This window comes from Capricornis sumatraensis, chromosome 8 (genome assembly GCF_032405125.1).
Source record: "Capricornis sumatraensis isolate serow.1 chromosome 8, serow.2, whole genome shotgun sequence".
Taxonomy (NCBI): domain Eukaryota; kingdom Metazoa; phylum Chordata; class Mammalia; order Artiodactyla; family Bovidae; genus Capricornis; species Capricornis sumatraensis.
Genome location: NC_091076.1, coordinates 86,853,306 through 86,867,580, shown reverse-complemented (window position 1 = coordinate 86,867,580; position 14,275 = coordinate 86,853,306). Strand labels below are relative to the sequence as shown.

Below are 14,275 nucleotides of genomic sequence, written 5' to 3'. Positions count from 1 at the left end.
GGTACACCATTTCACTCATCTTCACTTATTCATTCAGCGCCTGGACACTGAGCACTTATTATGCACCTGTCCTTTAGTTGGATACTGTGTTCCCTGAAGCAAAAGACCCCATCCCTGTCCTCACACAGCAACTCCCCCCCCCCACCCCCTGCAAGCATCTGAGAGGACCAGTGCTGCCAGAAGGGTGGGTACAGTATAGGGGAAGATGTCTTAGAATCTACAGATGGTCAAGTGAGGGAAGCAAGAATCGTGCATACAGTATGATTCCATTCATGCAAAGTTCACAAACAGGTGAAAGTAACCAGATATAGGTGATAAAACTAAGGAAAAGCAGGAAAGTTGTTATCACAAAACCTGGAATACCCAAGTGGAGGAGAGGATTATAGTCCAGAAGGGTCCCTCAGTGGGGTACTGAGGACCTGGGAGAGTCTTATTTCTTGAGCTGGGTACCTAGTTTCTAAGCATTCCTTAACTGTGTGCAAATGTGTATTTTAATTCACTCTTCTTTGTATTTTTAATCACCATTTTAACACATGAGCATGCGCACGTGCTCAGGCATGTCCAACTTCCATGACCCTATGGACTTGATACATAGAAATGGCCAGATTCACTATTTGATGGGACCGAGGTTGACCTCCCACTGTGCCTTTCCCAGAGCAGTACCTAGTAAGTGCTTAAAAAGAAAGTACTGAATTGCAGTGAGTTTTGAAGGAGCTGGAAGTGGAGTGCGTGGTCCAGCCAGATGGAAGGGGTGTGACCTCAGATCTAAAATCAAAAGCTTACTAACAAGGAATTCTTCAATGAGAACTTCTTGAAGACCAAGAGGATTTAGGGGAGTCTTTCCCATGACTGTCTGGATACTTGAGTGCCAGGAGGTCCCCAAACGAAACCTCAGCATCCAGAATCAGCTTCCCCTTCCCTCAGCCCATCACCAAACCATACGGTAGTATAAAGAGCACTGAGTCAGAGGCCTGGGTTGGAAATCCAGCTCTGTATACACTAGCCAGGCAAGTGGCTGTGGCAAGGCACAGCCTTTCCTTGGCAAGGCACTTCACAACACAGGCCTCAGTGTCTTCATCTATAAAATGGGTCTAATAAATCATCCACTTCACAAGTTACTATGAGGCCCCAAGGAAGTTATAGATAGGAAAATGCTTTGGGGACTGCCATGTAGGTTTATGCCTAAAAGGTCGTATTACCCTGGTATTCTTCCCCACCGCCCCCTTGCCACCATTTTGCAAAGAGGGTTCAGAATAAAGCCTTACTCTGATTAAAACAGTCCCCAATTTCAGCACCCCAGTCTCCTGGGCTTGTGATCTTCAGGGCCTGAGCTTAGGGTGATTCCAGGAGCAAGTTCCCCAAGTTTGAGGAAGCCCAGCTGGGGAAGTGGCATTCCAGGCGTCGTGTCAGAGGGTGAGTCAGGATGAGGGCGGCCCTTCTCCTCCCCTGGCTCTTGGCTCAGGGCCCAGGCTGAGTTACTCTCATTTGCATATATCTGCATATATGCAAGTTTCACCTGTGCACCCTGGCTGGGCCCCAGGGAGATACACCTGTGCAGGGGCATGGAGGGAAACCAGAGTGTCTGGCTGCCTGCTGGAGCACTCAAACCTAGAATGTAGGTCCCTTCACTCATCCAAATGCCTGAATCTCTGAATCAAACACTCGGCTTCTCTGCAGACTCATCTGGTTGGCCAGGCCTGGAAATTCTCTGTCATGCTTGCTTCTACCCTCTTCCTGTACAATCACCAGGCCCAGCAGAATCTGTCTCAGAGCAACTTTTCTCACACGTCCCCTTCTTTCCATCACCTCTGCCACCAAGTCTCTGGGCCCACCCTCCTCATTTCACACACGGTCGATTTGCAACAGCCTCCTAACTGGGCTCTCTGCCACCAGACTCTTCCCTCGCCAGCCTACGTCGTCATACCCAAGCTGCCCCTGGGAAGTCCCTCAGCTTCCATCCCTGTCCTCTCCTCTGCCCACAGCCCCATCCTAAGCTCCTGGTATTGGAGGCCCCACACTGTGGAGGGTGTAGACTCTGCACACATCTTTTCTGTGCCTCAGTCTCCTCTTCTGTAAAATGAGGGATAGGATCCGTTTGCAGGGTTGTTTGAAGGTGTCAATGAGAAAAATGCACATAAAGCATAAGCCCATAATAAACCTCAGCCATTACTGATGTTGTAACTTCTCCCAGCACCATTCCACAGAAGGCATTCATCTCCTGGGGTCCCCTCCTCCTCCCCAACCCTTCCTCTCATCCTCGCTGAGTGGTGCTTCTTCAGGTAAGACAACTCCACGGTGGTTAAGATGACAAGCTGGCCTGTTCTAGCTTGGACAAGTTACTCAGCCTTTTTGTGCCTCAATTTTCTCCTCTGTAAAGTGGACATAAAATGAATACTTACGTCATAGAATTTGTGTGATAAATAAAACGATCCATGTAAGGGCTTAGCATAGTGCCCGGAACACAGAAAACACTTAATAAGTGTTCACTGTTATTACCATCACTATTGTGTTACCCAAGACACAGGGTTTCAGAATACCCAAGCTCACCTTAGCCTTCAAAGATGCCAGAAGTTTCCTTAGGTTTGTTTTCAGGAACAGTGCTTCCATCTGGATGCCCCTGTGTCTCCCACAGTCACAGAATCACTACCCACAGCCCCGGGCAGCTAAGCAGTGCCCTATTGGGTTGCCTGGTAGTAGCCAGGAGTGGGACTGAGCTTCCCCGTTCCCATTAGTTCTTAGGCACTTTCTGGGAAGGGCTTGCCTCCCCCAGAGATTGGGAGCCACCTCTCAGCCAAGGTGAGGCCAGGACAGGTGTCTCTCAGCTTACAAGTTGAGAGGAGTTTTCACTGGAGAGAAGGGGTAAACTGGTCTGAAAAGATAGAAAGGATAGTTCAGCTCAGTTCAGCTCCCCTTGGAGGTCAGGAGGAGCAGAGCCCCCAATTCCCTCCAGCAAGAACAAGCTCTTTCCCCCGCTACACCCTTCCCTGCCCTCCAGCGTTTTCCAAGCAGCAGTTGATGAACCTCTCCTGTGTGATCCTTTCCAGCAGGAATTAATAAGGGTGATTGACATAGAGGATAGATACGGACAGGAGGAGCGGCGTGAGCCACCTCTCCCTTCTTAAAACAGATTGGCGAGAACCCACCCCTCCTTTTGGCTTCGCACCCGGGTCTCCCTTAGCTGAGCCCAGTGAAGGAGGGTTGCAAGAGCTGGGAGGAGTGTGGAGGGACTGTGCCGCCTCCCACTCTCTCTCCTTGTCCACTCTCCCCCCAACATCACCCCCAGAGCCCAGCTAGGTGGTACACAGGGGTAAAGGCTGCGGAGTTTGGTTTGCGGCAGCGGGGGCTGGGCGGGGGACGGTATTGTTGGTACTCGTGATTATTTCTCTTGCTTTGGGCTGCGGGTGCGACTTCGGCATCCATGTGGAGGCCCGGCCTCCCAATTCACCCCCCCACTCCCGACCCCTCGCCAAAGCACTCCGGTCATTCTCCCAGGCCAGCCCAGCTGAGGTGCGGCTGTCCTTCTCCCAGACTCCAAACCAGACAAGGCAAGGGATCGGACCTACTCTTTTTCTTACGAAAGAAAAACACGCCGGACCTCAAAAGGGTCTAGTCTTGGCTACAGAAAGTGAAACCAGTAACCCCACCATTTAGACTTTCCGCTGGATCCAGGGGGTCTAGAGGGATGGGGCTGAGTAACAAGGTGCGTGTCACCTGTGTGTCGGGCTTGATGCGGTTGTGTGTGTGTGTTGCGGGCGTGGCGTGGTGGCCTACGGAGTGTGTGTTGCGGCTGTTGGCGTCTGGGAGGGAGTGTGTTGCGTCTCTGTGAGCCCGTGCACGCACCCACTTCGTCGGTGCTCGCTAGGTGCTGTTCCCACTCCAGCCACGTCCTACCAGCGGCTTCCGTCTGGAGCTGGGCAATGGAGACTTGGGCGGAACGCCCTAGGTTCCGTGCGAGGGTCTGGAAAGGTCTGGAGAAACCAGATGAGCTGCCTTCGTTCCAGGCGCGCGACTTCGTTGCAGACGGGTTGGCTTCGGGCCTCCCTCCAGCTCTCCGCGCTCCCCGCGGGCATCTAGCGCGGCGTCCAGCGGTCTGTCCGGCGGACAGGCCCGGGGCTGGGACACCCGCCCGGAACTCCCAAGCCCCCAACCCGGCCGTTTCCCGCTCCCGCACCGGGCTGGGGCCAAGGCCAGCCAAATGGCTCTCCCGTCGCGGATGGCGGCGCCTCTAACGCATCTTCAAAAGGGCCGCCCCATTTTTTGTTAACTGTTTTCTTTTTTGGAGGGCAGGGAGTTATTCGGTCCAAGAGTGGTTCACGGTATTGTTTTTAATGAATTTGGTGACTTCGTATATGTGTGTACTTTAAATGTCCCAGTCAAACCCCAACAGAAGATTTTTCCCGGAGCGGGAGTGAAATTTGGAAATAAAACAGAGACACGAGGAAAGTGACTGAGGCCCGAGACTGCCGGAGAACTCAGGGCACAGCCCTCCTGCCGAGCGGGGCTGGGATCTCTGGGCGGCGCTGACCCCATGGTCTCCCCCTCCCCCTTCCCGGGAACTTCTCCCAGGTGATCTGGAAAATGAGGCCGGGACGCCAATCACTGAGAAAGCTCTCAGGAGCGTGGAGGTAAGCGCACCCGGAGCGCGGCGGGGCTGGCAGGAGCCAGCCCGCCGGCCAGCCCACGCTCATTCACTGCTCCACCACAAAGAAGAGACAATAACTCATGCACATTTCAGCAAAAGTCAAATCCCTGTGTGTGGCGGGGCACGCGGGCCCCTACAGACTTCCTCTTCCCCTCGCGGGCCTCACCGAGAGTGGGGGCTTTAACCACCTCGCTCCCCGCCCAGCGGAGGGAGGATTTTTCATCCCCCTTCCCTTCCCTGCCAAATCGGATTATTCAGTTTCCCCAAACCGAGTTACTACGAAAGCTCCGGCAAGTACGACTTAAATTCCACGGAGAACAGACGAAATTAAAATTTCGTTTGGGGTCCATGGGTGGGATGGAGGAAAAAGGGAGCTGCTAATCCCGCAATGGCGGCCTCGGGCCGGGTCGTGATGGGAACCAAGCCCCAGGGCAGGTCCACGCAGGGGCTGCGTGGAGGGCCTGCATCAGGCTGCAGACCCCCGGCGCCCGGCTCCCGTGGCATGCACGCCCCTTTGCCCCCGAACGCGGGCGCGCCGTGTGGTACCGAGTTCAGGAACTGCGCGGCGAGTACTGTACTCATCAGGTGTTTGGGGGTGTTTTCGAGGAGGGGGCATTCTGTTGGATGGAGTTCCCGGCGTCTGGGCAGAGTCCGAGCTCGGGGGACTGCGAGTGAAGCATAAATCCCACCGCCGAGGGCGCTTATTCTGCGCCAAGAATCAAAAGCGCATCGGGTGGGATTGTTTGCCGGGCAACTGCGAAGAGCCTGCAAGCCACCGTGCACCGCGCGGATCGTTCGTGTCCACTCACCGAGGCTTGGCTGACTCCCCAGCCCTCAGGGTTGCCGTGTCCCCCAGCCAGGACCCTGATGTCGGCTCCCAGGCCCTCACTTCGGTGCTGGAGTTCTCCAAGCGAGCCCCTGTCACTAAGGCAGAGGACCTGCGTGAGAAAGAGTTGGGAGAGCCACTTCTGGCTTTTGTGACAAGCAGGGGCTGGAGTACGGGTGGTGACAGGAGAGTTAGTTCATGTGTTTTGCCTGCCTGCCTTCCTCCCCTCCTCCAACTCCTCCTCCTCCTTCATCTTGGTTTTATTAGGTTTCTAGATTTTGGTTTTTGCAATTTATTCTAAAGCAAATGACAATGGCTTGGAGGTCTTAAGCGCAGCTTCATTTTAGTGGATAAAATGAGTCTCAGAGACTGGACATGGCTGACCCAGGCTATCACAGCCAGCTGCGGGTTCGTAGCTGAGCTGGGATGGGAATCCAGGCCTCAGGCCTCTCAGGCTGGCCCTCCCTCCCTTCTCATCAAACACAGATTTACAGCCCTTCCTAGCCGGTGCCTATCCCTTCCACCTTTCCCCATCCCTTCCATATCTCCACAGTCTCCCTCCAGGCTTCAAAGCTGTGGCGCTGGTCAGAGGGGACACCTCCATGGGGATTCCACATCTGAGACCAGGAAGCTTCCTAAAGATGTTTCCCAGTTTCTAAGCCCCACAGCCTCCAGCACGTGGGAAGAGGGAGGTGGTGATGAAAGTAGAGATTTCCTTGTTTGTAAACTGGGGATAATAACAGTAGCCACTTCACAGATTTCTGGTGAAGATGCACAGGGCTTGGATGTTGTGAATACTTCATAAATTCTAAAGGACTGCAGGATGTTGCCTACTGCTGCATGGAGCTGCATGAGCTCAGCAAAGGCCCCTGAGAGCCTAGGAGAAGCTCTCACTATGAGTCCCAATGAATCCCCTGGCTTCAGAGAATGCCCAAAGTCACTGCTTCAGGGGCCTCTGGGGAAGCTGCCCTTGCCCTTTCTTACTAGATCTTGCAAGGGAAGGACTCCTGAATACATGGGCCTGCAACCCAAACTCTAAGTTCCACCTCAAAAGCACCTCCTTTGTGAAAGCTTCTCGGACAGCCATGCATGCATGCTCCGTTTCTGTCATGTCTGACTGTACGACCCCATGGACTGTATAGCCTGTCAGGCTCCTCTGCCCATGGCATTTCCCAGGCAAGAAGACTGGGGTGGGTTGCCATTTCCCTTTCCAGGGGATCTTCCCTACCCAGGGATCAACCCATGTTTCCTGCATTGGCAGGCAGATTCTTTACCACTGAGCCACCAGGAGCCTCAAAGAACATTTTTCTCCTTTGGTGTGAACTGAGATGCCATCCCTGGAGCCTGGTACTGTTGTGTGGCTGCCTCTCTCCAGAGGAAGATGATGGTGGCAAGAAGTTTTGGAAGGCTATATCCCTGTAAGTTCTTAGCCCCGGTTCTAAGGAAGTGGTGAGGGCGTAGCTGGAATTGGGTAAGAAAAGGGGAAAGGAGGTTCCATATGGAAATTGCATTTCTCAACCATGCAAACCCTGTTGGATGAGAGGGAAGTGGGTCCCAGATCTCCAAAGGAGGGGACTCCCTCACAGAGCTCCTTCTCTTGATGCTCCAAGACTTCAGGTGAGAAAACCCAGAGCCAAGTGTCAGAGGAGTGTTTTCTCAGCACAATTCATCTCCCTACATTGCAACGGCGCATCATCTGGAAACTGACTTGCTCTTCCTTCCCTCAGGACAACTGACTGCAAACTTTTTCCAATTTTTTGGTTTATCCTGGCCACCCCTGTTGTGCCTGCCTTCTCTTCCTTTTCTAAGCTTCCCTCTTCTTCCAGTTGTTGTCCTCTCCTACCCCCCAATTGTAAGACCGCTGCCTTCACTCTGTACCCTGATAGAGCACACACATGTGTACAAACATGAATTGTTTGCACACTCAAATGACAGAGGCTTTGTATATGGATATGCTGGGGAATCTGTGAGGACCGACAGGCTTGGTGTGTAACTGTCTCACCCCTAACACGAAGCAGCTTAGATGTGTGTGGACTGGTGTGTCTCATAGGATGGGTACAAGTATATAAATATTTATATGCTTGGGTTTTCTTTATTTTAGAGTGTGCACCATCAATTAGACTTGTATAGTTGTGGGTCTGTGTGAGAGACAACCACAGTGCTTTTATTTAGGGTATTGCTATTCATCTTTGGGTGTGTAGATGTGTACACATCACAGCATATACTCTGTATTTGCCGATCCATAAATGAACCTCTGTTCGTGGAGGGATGCTAATGTGAACATCCGTGTAGACACCGGTGTGCTGGTATACGCCAGTGTATCTGTTGTATTTGAATAGAGTCCCTGTGAAGTTGTATACTTGTGGCCACAGAGACTCCAGCCCAGCAAGGTCTTGGATACTATTTAGGGGCAGGCCCTGTACACAGGCTGGAAGATGAGGCCACGAACCTGGCTTGCCGTGTTCCCAGCACCCGGCAGGGAATTCCCTCCGAGGAGCAGCCATCAAACAGGACTCGCTTCCCACTCCCAGATTTTGTCCAGCTTCGTGCGAGGCTGAATCCTCACGCGGCGCCAGGAAAGGCGGGGCGCCGCACTGGCTGAAGCCCAGACGGCAGATCCCTCCTTGGGCCTCGGGGGCCTGCAGGAGCTGCGGTGTCGCAACCGAACCCGGGCCCCTGCCGGAAGCGGAAGCGAGGACAGGGCGGGGTGCGGGGGGTGCGGTGGCGGTGAGACGCAATCGCGGCGGTCGCGGCGTGCCTGGCCCAGGGCGCCCCGCGGGGGCGTGCGCGCTGCGCGCGTGCTGGGCCGGCTGGGCGCCGGGCGGCACCTCCTCAGACCCGGCGTGTTTACCAACATACTGCCGGCGCTCGGCAGCCATGCATTCCGACGCGCTGAATAAGCTGCGGGACTGGCGGGCTTGGTCCGTAGCGGCAGGGTCATAACCGCCGCACAGATCCCCCAGAGCCAGAGAGCGTGACCGCAGGTTCCTTTCGCCCCCGCAGCCACAGCGCCTCCGCTAAGGCACTGCTCCCCTCGGCCCTTGGGCATTGCCGCCCTGTCGACTTCCTTGCCTTTGTGCCGTTATGACCAGACTGCCCCAATCGTCCTGCAACCCAGCACCTCTCTGCAGCGGATCCCGAGACAGCCGTGCATAGAGAGTTCGCACCGCTCGCCTCCCATCTCCTGGTTCTGAATTTCCCTACCCTGGGCTGCCCCGGGGGCGGGGGTGGGAGCGGGGCGGGGAGGTGAGGGGAAGGCCCCGGCTGCAGGCCTCCGTGAGGTCACCGCGTGTGGTAGCCAATCCGCTGCGTTTAAGTGGGCGGGGACCCCGTCGGGTCCCGGGAACCGAACCCTAGAGCCAGCCGAGTGGGGGCCCCATGGATTTAGGGGGGAGGGGAAAAGTCATGGGGGACACCCTCCCCCCCGAACCCCTTTCCCAGGCGCCGGCTTTCCGCTGATGAGGCTCAGAGAGACACTTTCCCCGGGATAAGTTGTGGGGAAGGCTGGTTGAGGGGCTCATCCGCCCCCAACGCCTGAGGCTCGGAAAAGAGAGTTGGCGGAGGGAGCGGACTCCTTGCCCGGCCATGGCCTAGGCCCTCGGGCCCCGGCCCCGGCCGCAATGACCTCTTTGCCCTGCCCCCTCCCTGGCCCGGACGCCTCCAAAGCCGTCTTCCCGGACATCGCCCCCGTGCCATCGGTAGTGGCTGCCTACCAGCTTGGCCTGTCCCCCGTAACCGCAGCCGCCCCCGATTTGCCCTATTCTGGGCCGTATGGCCACCTTCTGCCCTATCCCTACAGCGGGCCGGCGATCCCCGGAGACTCCTACCTGCCCTGCCAGCTATCCACCGCGCCATCTCAGCCGGCTCATCAAGAGCGGGAGACAGGTAAGTCCCGCCGCGGCGGCTCTGCCCACCTCTGGGTCCGGTTCCAGTGAGCCCCCAAACTTCGCCCTCGCCTGGTTGGGCGCAGCTGGCGGGATTCAGACCTCATTCAGATTCCAAGAGATCTGGGGGTGGGGGGAGGGCGAAGGGATGGGGCGGGAGACAGGGAGGAGGGGCGGGGGTGAGCTGATCTAGGTCTCTTTTCAAGACCGACCTGGTTTCGATTTGCAGTGTGTGAAGCCGGGTGGCTGGGCTCCCTACCCCACCCCCTGGGGCAGCAGGGTTGTGTACCTACTTGTAACGGAAAACTGAAACAATCCAGATGTGGGTGTAGGTGCCCAGCCTCTCCCCTAGGATTCTCTCCATCCTGCACCCCTCCTCTCTTCACTGTCGCCCCTCTCCCAGTTCTTATTTCAGAAAGCAGTGCTCAAGCCAAAGCCCGATATCTAGAAATCAGGTCCCAGCTGGAAGGCAGTAGAACTGGGGGCATATTCTGGGGCCCTTCCCCTTCTCCCCAGCCTGTTGCCTGGATGTGTCAGACAGAGACCATACACTGACCTGGTAGAGTCAGGGGCTAAGACCCTACTACCCATCATTGTAAGAATGTAGCCACAGGCGGGTCAGGCAGACTGGTAGTAGATCTCAGCCTTCCAGCCAAAGAACTGGCCATTCCTGTTATCTACACCCCTTGCCTTTGGGGTAGGTTAAGCCCCAGTTCCATTGCCTGGAGCAACTTTGTGCTCACTGGGTGGCCTCAAGCTAGGGAACTGGCCTGTCTTTCTGGTCCTAGCCTTGCACAGGGCTGTACCCATGCAACACAACACAGACATCCTTCTGTACTGGCTTGAGTTTAGAGCTTAGTTCCCCTGCACTCCCTACCCCCACCAAATTGCCCCCACAACTGTCTTTGGCACAGTTTCCTCCAAGGATGCACACTCACTTAGTGACTTAGCTGGAGTCAGCCCAGGACCAAGATGTCTCCCTCCCTTTCCTTGTTGCTCTGCTGAAACACATGACCTCATAAACGTCAGAGCCAGGAATGACCCTGGAGATTCAGGAGCTCAACCTTCTTGATGTACAGATGAGCAAACTGAGGTCCAAAGAAAGAGTGTGAATGAATCAAGGACACAGCCTGTTTTTCAGGCTTGGCCCTTGCAAATTGGCTTTCATGCATGAAGCCAGAAAAGAGGATTTTAGGGAACTTCCTCAAAGCTCCCCCAAAGTTAACTGCCTTCTGTTCCAAAACTGGAGCTGCTGCTTTTCTGCTGCTGCGTCTGTGGTTGGAGGAGGAGCAGCTGAGGGTGGGGGGGCGGGGGTGTTCTACCAATGATCTGGTTTCTAAAAAACCGAATCCCTTGGTCTCTTCTCTTCAGTATATGCTAATGTGGTACATTTGTGTGTGCCTGTGTGTCTGTTTAGTGGGATAGGAATAAGTTAACCCTGTCCTTAAGAGAAATCTTGGAATCGCGGTTGGTAATTTCAGTCCTGTCTCACCTTCCCTTTTCTTGGTTTAAGGACTAAAGAGTGGAGAGTTCCTTTTCTTTACAAAGTTTCCCCGGATCCAACGAAAACCTCACTGAACCTGAGGGATTTGGCTCACTCTAGATTAAATGATTGGGGTGTGAGAGAGGACTTGCGAGGGTCTTCCTTTTGCCCCCCTTTTGTTCACCCCTGCCTCAGGGAGAGGTTTGGCTCTAAGTGAGCTGTGTGCCACCGCCCCGATGAGCAGGCGGGTGCTGCGCTGCCTCGAGGGAGGCCCTTGCGCTCCCGAATTGCGACCTGGGCAGATTCGTCCTGACTTGCTGCAACTGGTGTGGAGAAAGCAGCAGTGGGGAAAGAAACTAGGAGTGGGGTCTGCTGGGAGAATTAGGGTGAGGAGGGCGTTGAGAGTTTCGCAGCTGAAGCAGGCTTCCTGCTGTCTCTGCCTCAGAGTTCGAACTGTTCAGTTTTTGCAGCCCAAGAGGCGCGGGTGGTCGCTCAGTGGCCGGCCCGGGGCGGCGAGCGGCGGGGTTGAACCAGGAGAGGCCCGACGGGCGCGGGCGGGAGCGGAAACCCAACGGTTTTTCTGGGAATTGGCTGAAGCGGGGGTCCAGGGGGGTGGATCTGAGAAGCCCGTAGCGCCGGAGACCACGGGTGAGGGATGCGGGGGAGGTGAAGGCACGGGGTCACCGCGGCCGGACGAGGGCGGGGGACCTGAAGTGTGGGTGTGGTGAGCCCAAACGGAGGAAGAATTCGGGGGCGGGGCGGTGGGAGACGCGGTCGGACCCCCTCTGCGTCTAGGCACCCGGGGCCCAGGGCTCGGTCCGCTGAGCTTGGCGGCGGGCAACGAACCCTAAGCCCGTGGACATTTCGGCCGCTCCGTCCATCCCAGCCCTGCCCTTTGCACGAACGGTCTCGAAGTCCCGGTAGGGTGGCGCAGGGTGGGACGCTCGAATCAGAAGAGGGGAACCCCTTGCCCTCCCCATCCCAGGGCCAAGCTGTGACCCGACCGAGGTTCCTCGAGGGGCTGAACGGGAAGGCAGAAGCTGGCCGCATCTCCCGCGGCGGCACCGCAGCGCGATCCCGGAGCCGCCCCGAGGGCCTGCGCTCTCCGAACCCCGGTCACTTTGCGTGCCAATCGGGAACCACTCTGTGAGTGCAGCCGGGCGGAGGAGGGGGCAGCCTTGCACTAACCGGCTTCTAGGGCCCCTGAAAGCCTACTCTTCCAGCCAGCCGGCCTTGGGGGAGGGAAGAGATGTCAGTTTTCCTGGAGGGCGTGCCTCAGGAGAAGGAGGCCCTTACAATACGGGAGGTGATGGCAAAGCCTGGGGCACTTTCCATACTCTGATGCTGGGAGGACTGCGCATCCTGGCGTTCAAGGCCCACTCTTGTCTGGCCCCTCCGACCACCCGTCTTCCGGCAGCGGGGAGGCTGCCACGCAGACACTGACCCTGGCCTCGGCCTCTGAACAGTGCGTCTGAGTTCTCTCCGCCCGGAATGCCCTTCCCTCGTCCTCTCCAGCCTCGCCCCAGCCCTCTGCCCCGCCCCGCCCCAAGCTGGCGCCACCACGCGCGGCTGAACTCTGCCCTCCCGCCGCGGGGCGCCGCCCCTGCCCTCGCTGCGGCTCTTGGCGCTGTTCTCTTAGGGTCGTTGGACCGTTGCGAGTAGGAGCTCCCTGAGGGCAAGAGCTGCGGCTGGTCCCACCCGGCACGCAGTGGACGTGGGGTTTGAAAGGAGGGTGAGCGCAAGGTAGAGCAGGGCCGAGCCCGGTGCCTGAGCTTTTGCTAATTCGTGGCCGGAATGCAAACGAGACGCAGCTAAGCAGTGAGACGGCGCGTCCGCCCCTCTATCCGTGCACACACCGTCTCGCGCCGCCCCCCAGACTCGGAGAAGCCGCCGCTGTCCCCGGAGCCCCCGGAGCGGCGCCCACAGGCCTCGACCAAGAAGCTCCGGAAGCCGAGGACCATCTACTCGAGTCTGCAGCTGCAACACCTGAACCAGCGTTTCCAGCACACGCAGTACCTGGCGCTGCCCGAGAGGGCCCAGCTGGCCGCGCAGCTCGGCCTCACCCAGACGCAGGTGGGGCCAGTCCCATCCTCCACCAACCTTCCCCAAGTGTGTTCCCTGGGAACTCACCCTCAGGTGTGAATGACTGATGAGTCCCCAGCCTTATTTTCACAGTTCCCTTAGCTGGCCGCGAGTAGACTAGGGAAGTGTGTTAAAAAGGGTGGGGGGTAGGAGGGGATGGGGGATGTAAAAGGGGTGGGGCGATTCAGGGCGTATAAGAGGGTACCCAGACTGGGAGAACTGGATACTAACTCAGAGGCAGGAATTCAGGGCCTTCAGGGGCTTTGGAGGCCTGGAGCCAATGTTCCCAACATCTGCTCTTCTCCCAGGATGAGTGACTCCCTCTTGCTGGTCACTCCTCCTGATCTTCCGTTGTTCCCCCTTTTCTCTGCATAGGTAAAGATCTGGTTTCAGAACAAACGCTCCAAGTATAAGAAGCTCCTGAAGCAGAACTCTGGGGGACAGGAAGGGGCCTTCTCTGGGAGGTCCCCCTCCCTGTCTCCCTGTTCACCTCTTCCAGCCTTCTGGGATCTACCCAAGGCAGGGGTCCTGCCCACCGGTGGCTATGGCAACAGCTTTGGAGCGTGGTATCAGCATCACTCCCCAGATGTCCTAGCTCCACCTCAGATGATGTGAGTCTGAGGAGCAGCAGGTCAGGCCCCAGCCTCCTACAGAGCCCAGGCAGGACCCAGCCCACCTGCACCCTCTCTGGGCTGGGAGGAAACCAGATACAGATGGGTGTTCTCAGGAGGATGAGGAGCTAGAGGAGGAAGAGGATGGGGTGGTGAGTCTTTTCCTCCTTGCCTCATAATTCAAATAGCCTTAGCCTCTGCCGCACCCCCACCCAGGACTGGACACTTTGCCTCCCGTCAGAGGCTCTGGAAAAAAACTTATTGGCTGGAGTTCAGACTTCCCACGACCCCTAGTCTTGTCACTCCTTCTTGAAATGACTGCAGTCCGACTACAGTCTGGGGTTCAACCAGCAACAAACACTGAGTGTTTTTTCTCTTTGTGTGCCCTGGGCCTTACCCAGCCCATTGAGGTGGACAGAAGCGGACATCCAGAGTTTTCAAGTTGACCACCACTGAGACACACCCACTGATTTTTCTAGATTTTTTTTACCCCCATAACTGATACATCTATTTACCATCCTGTGAAGAAGATGGGATACCAAAAATGTGGACTTTTGTGGACCTATGGGTAATTTTTGCACCTTTCCTAAGAAAGCTCCTCTTTCCCCCATATCTTCTCACTTTGAGTAGATAATGGATCCAATTATCCATCAAGTTCAACAAGTATTTATTAAGAGTCTGATTCCCATCCCGAATACCTAAACAAATCCACATGCATGCACTCTCTGGAACTCAGTAGTGTAAAAC

The 14,275-nt window shown here is 56.2% G+C and overlaps 1 protein-coding gene across 1 annotated transcript; it reads left to right on the top strand.

Moving 5' to 3' along the window:
* The first annotated feature begins 9,088 nt into the window (after positions 1 to 9,088).
* DLX4 (distal-less homeobox 4) lies at positions 9,089 to 13,532 on the top strand. The gene is made up of 3 exons (XM_068979148.1): positions 9,089 to 9,353; positions 12,712 to 12,908; positions 13,293 to 13,532. Exons 1-3 carry the CDS (start codon positions 9,089 to 9,091, stop codon positions 13,530 to 13,532), a joined length of 702 nt encoding a protein of 233 aa, XP_068835249.1.
* Positions 13,533 to 14,275: the final 743 nt, after the last annotated feature.

Coding starts and splice junctions, on each gene's coding strand:
- DLX4 (XM_068979148.1), top strand. CDS start 9,089: ATGACCTCTTTGCCCTGCCCCCTCCCTGGCCCGGACGCCTCCAAAGCC. Junction 9,354..12,711: donor TCATCAAGAGCGGGAGACAG/GTAAGTCCCGCC, acceptor GCCGCCCCCCAG/ACTCGGAGAAGCCGCCGCTG. Junction 12,909..13,292: donor TCGGCCTCACCCAGACGCAG/GTGGGGCCAGTC, acceptor TTCTCTGCATAG/GTAAAGATCTGGTTTCAGAA.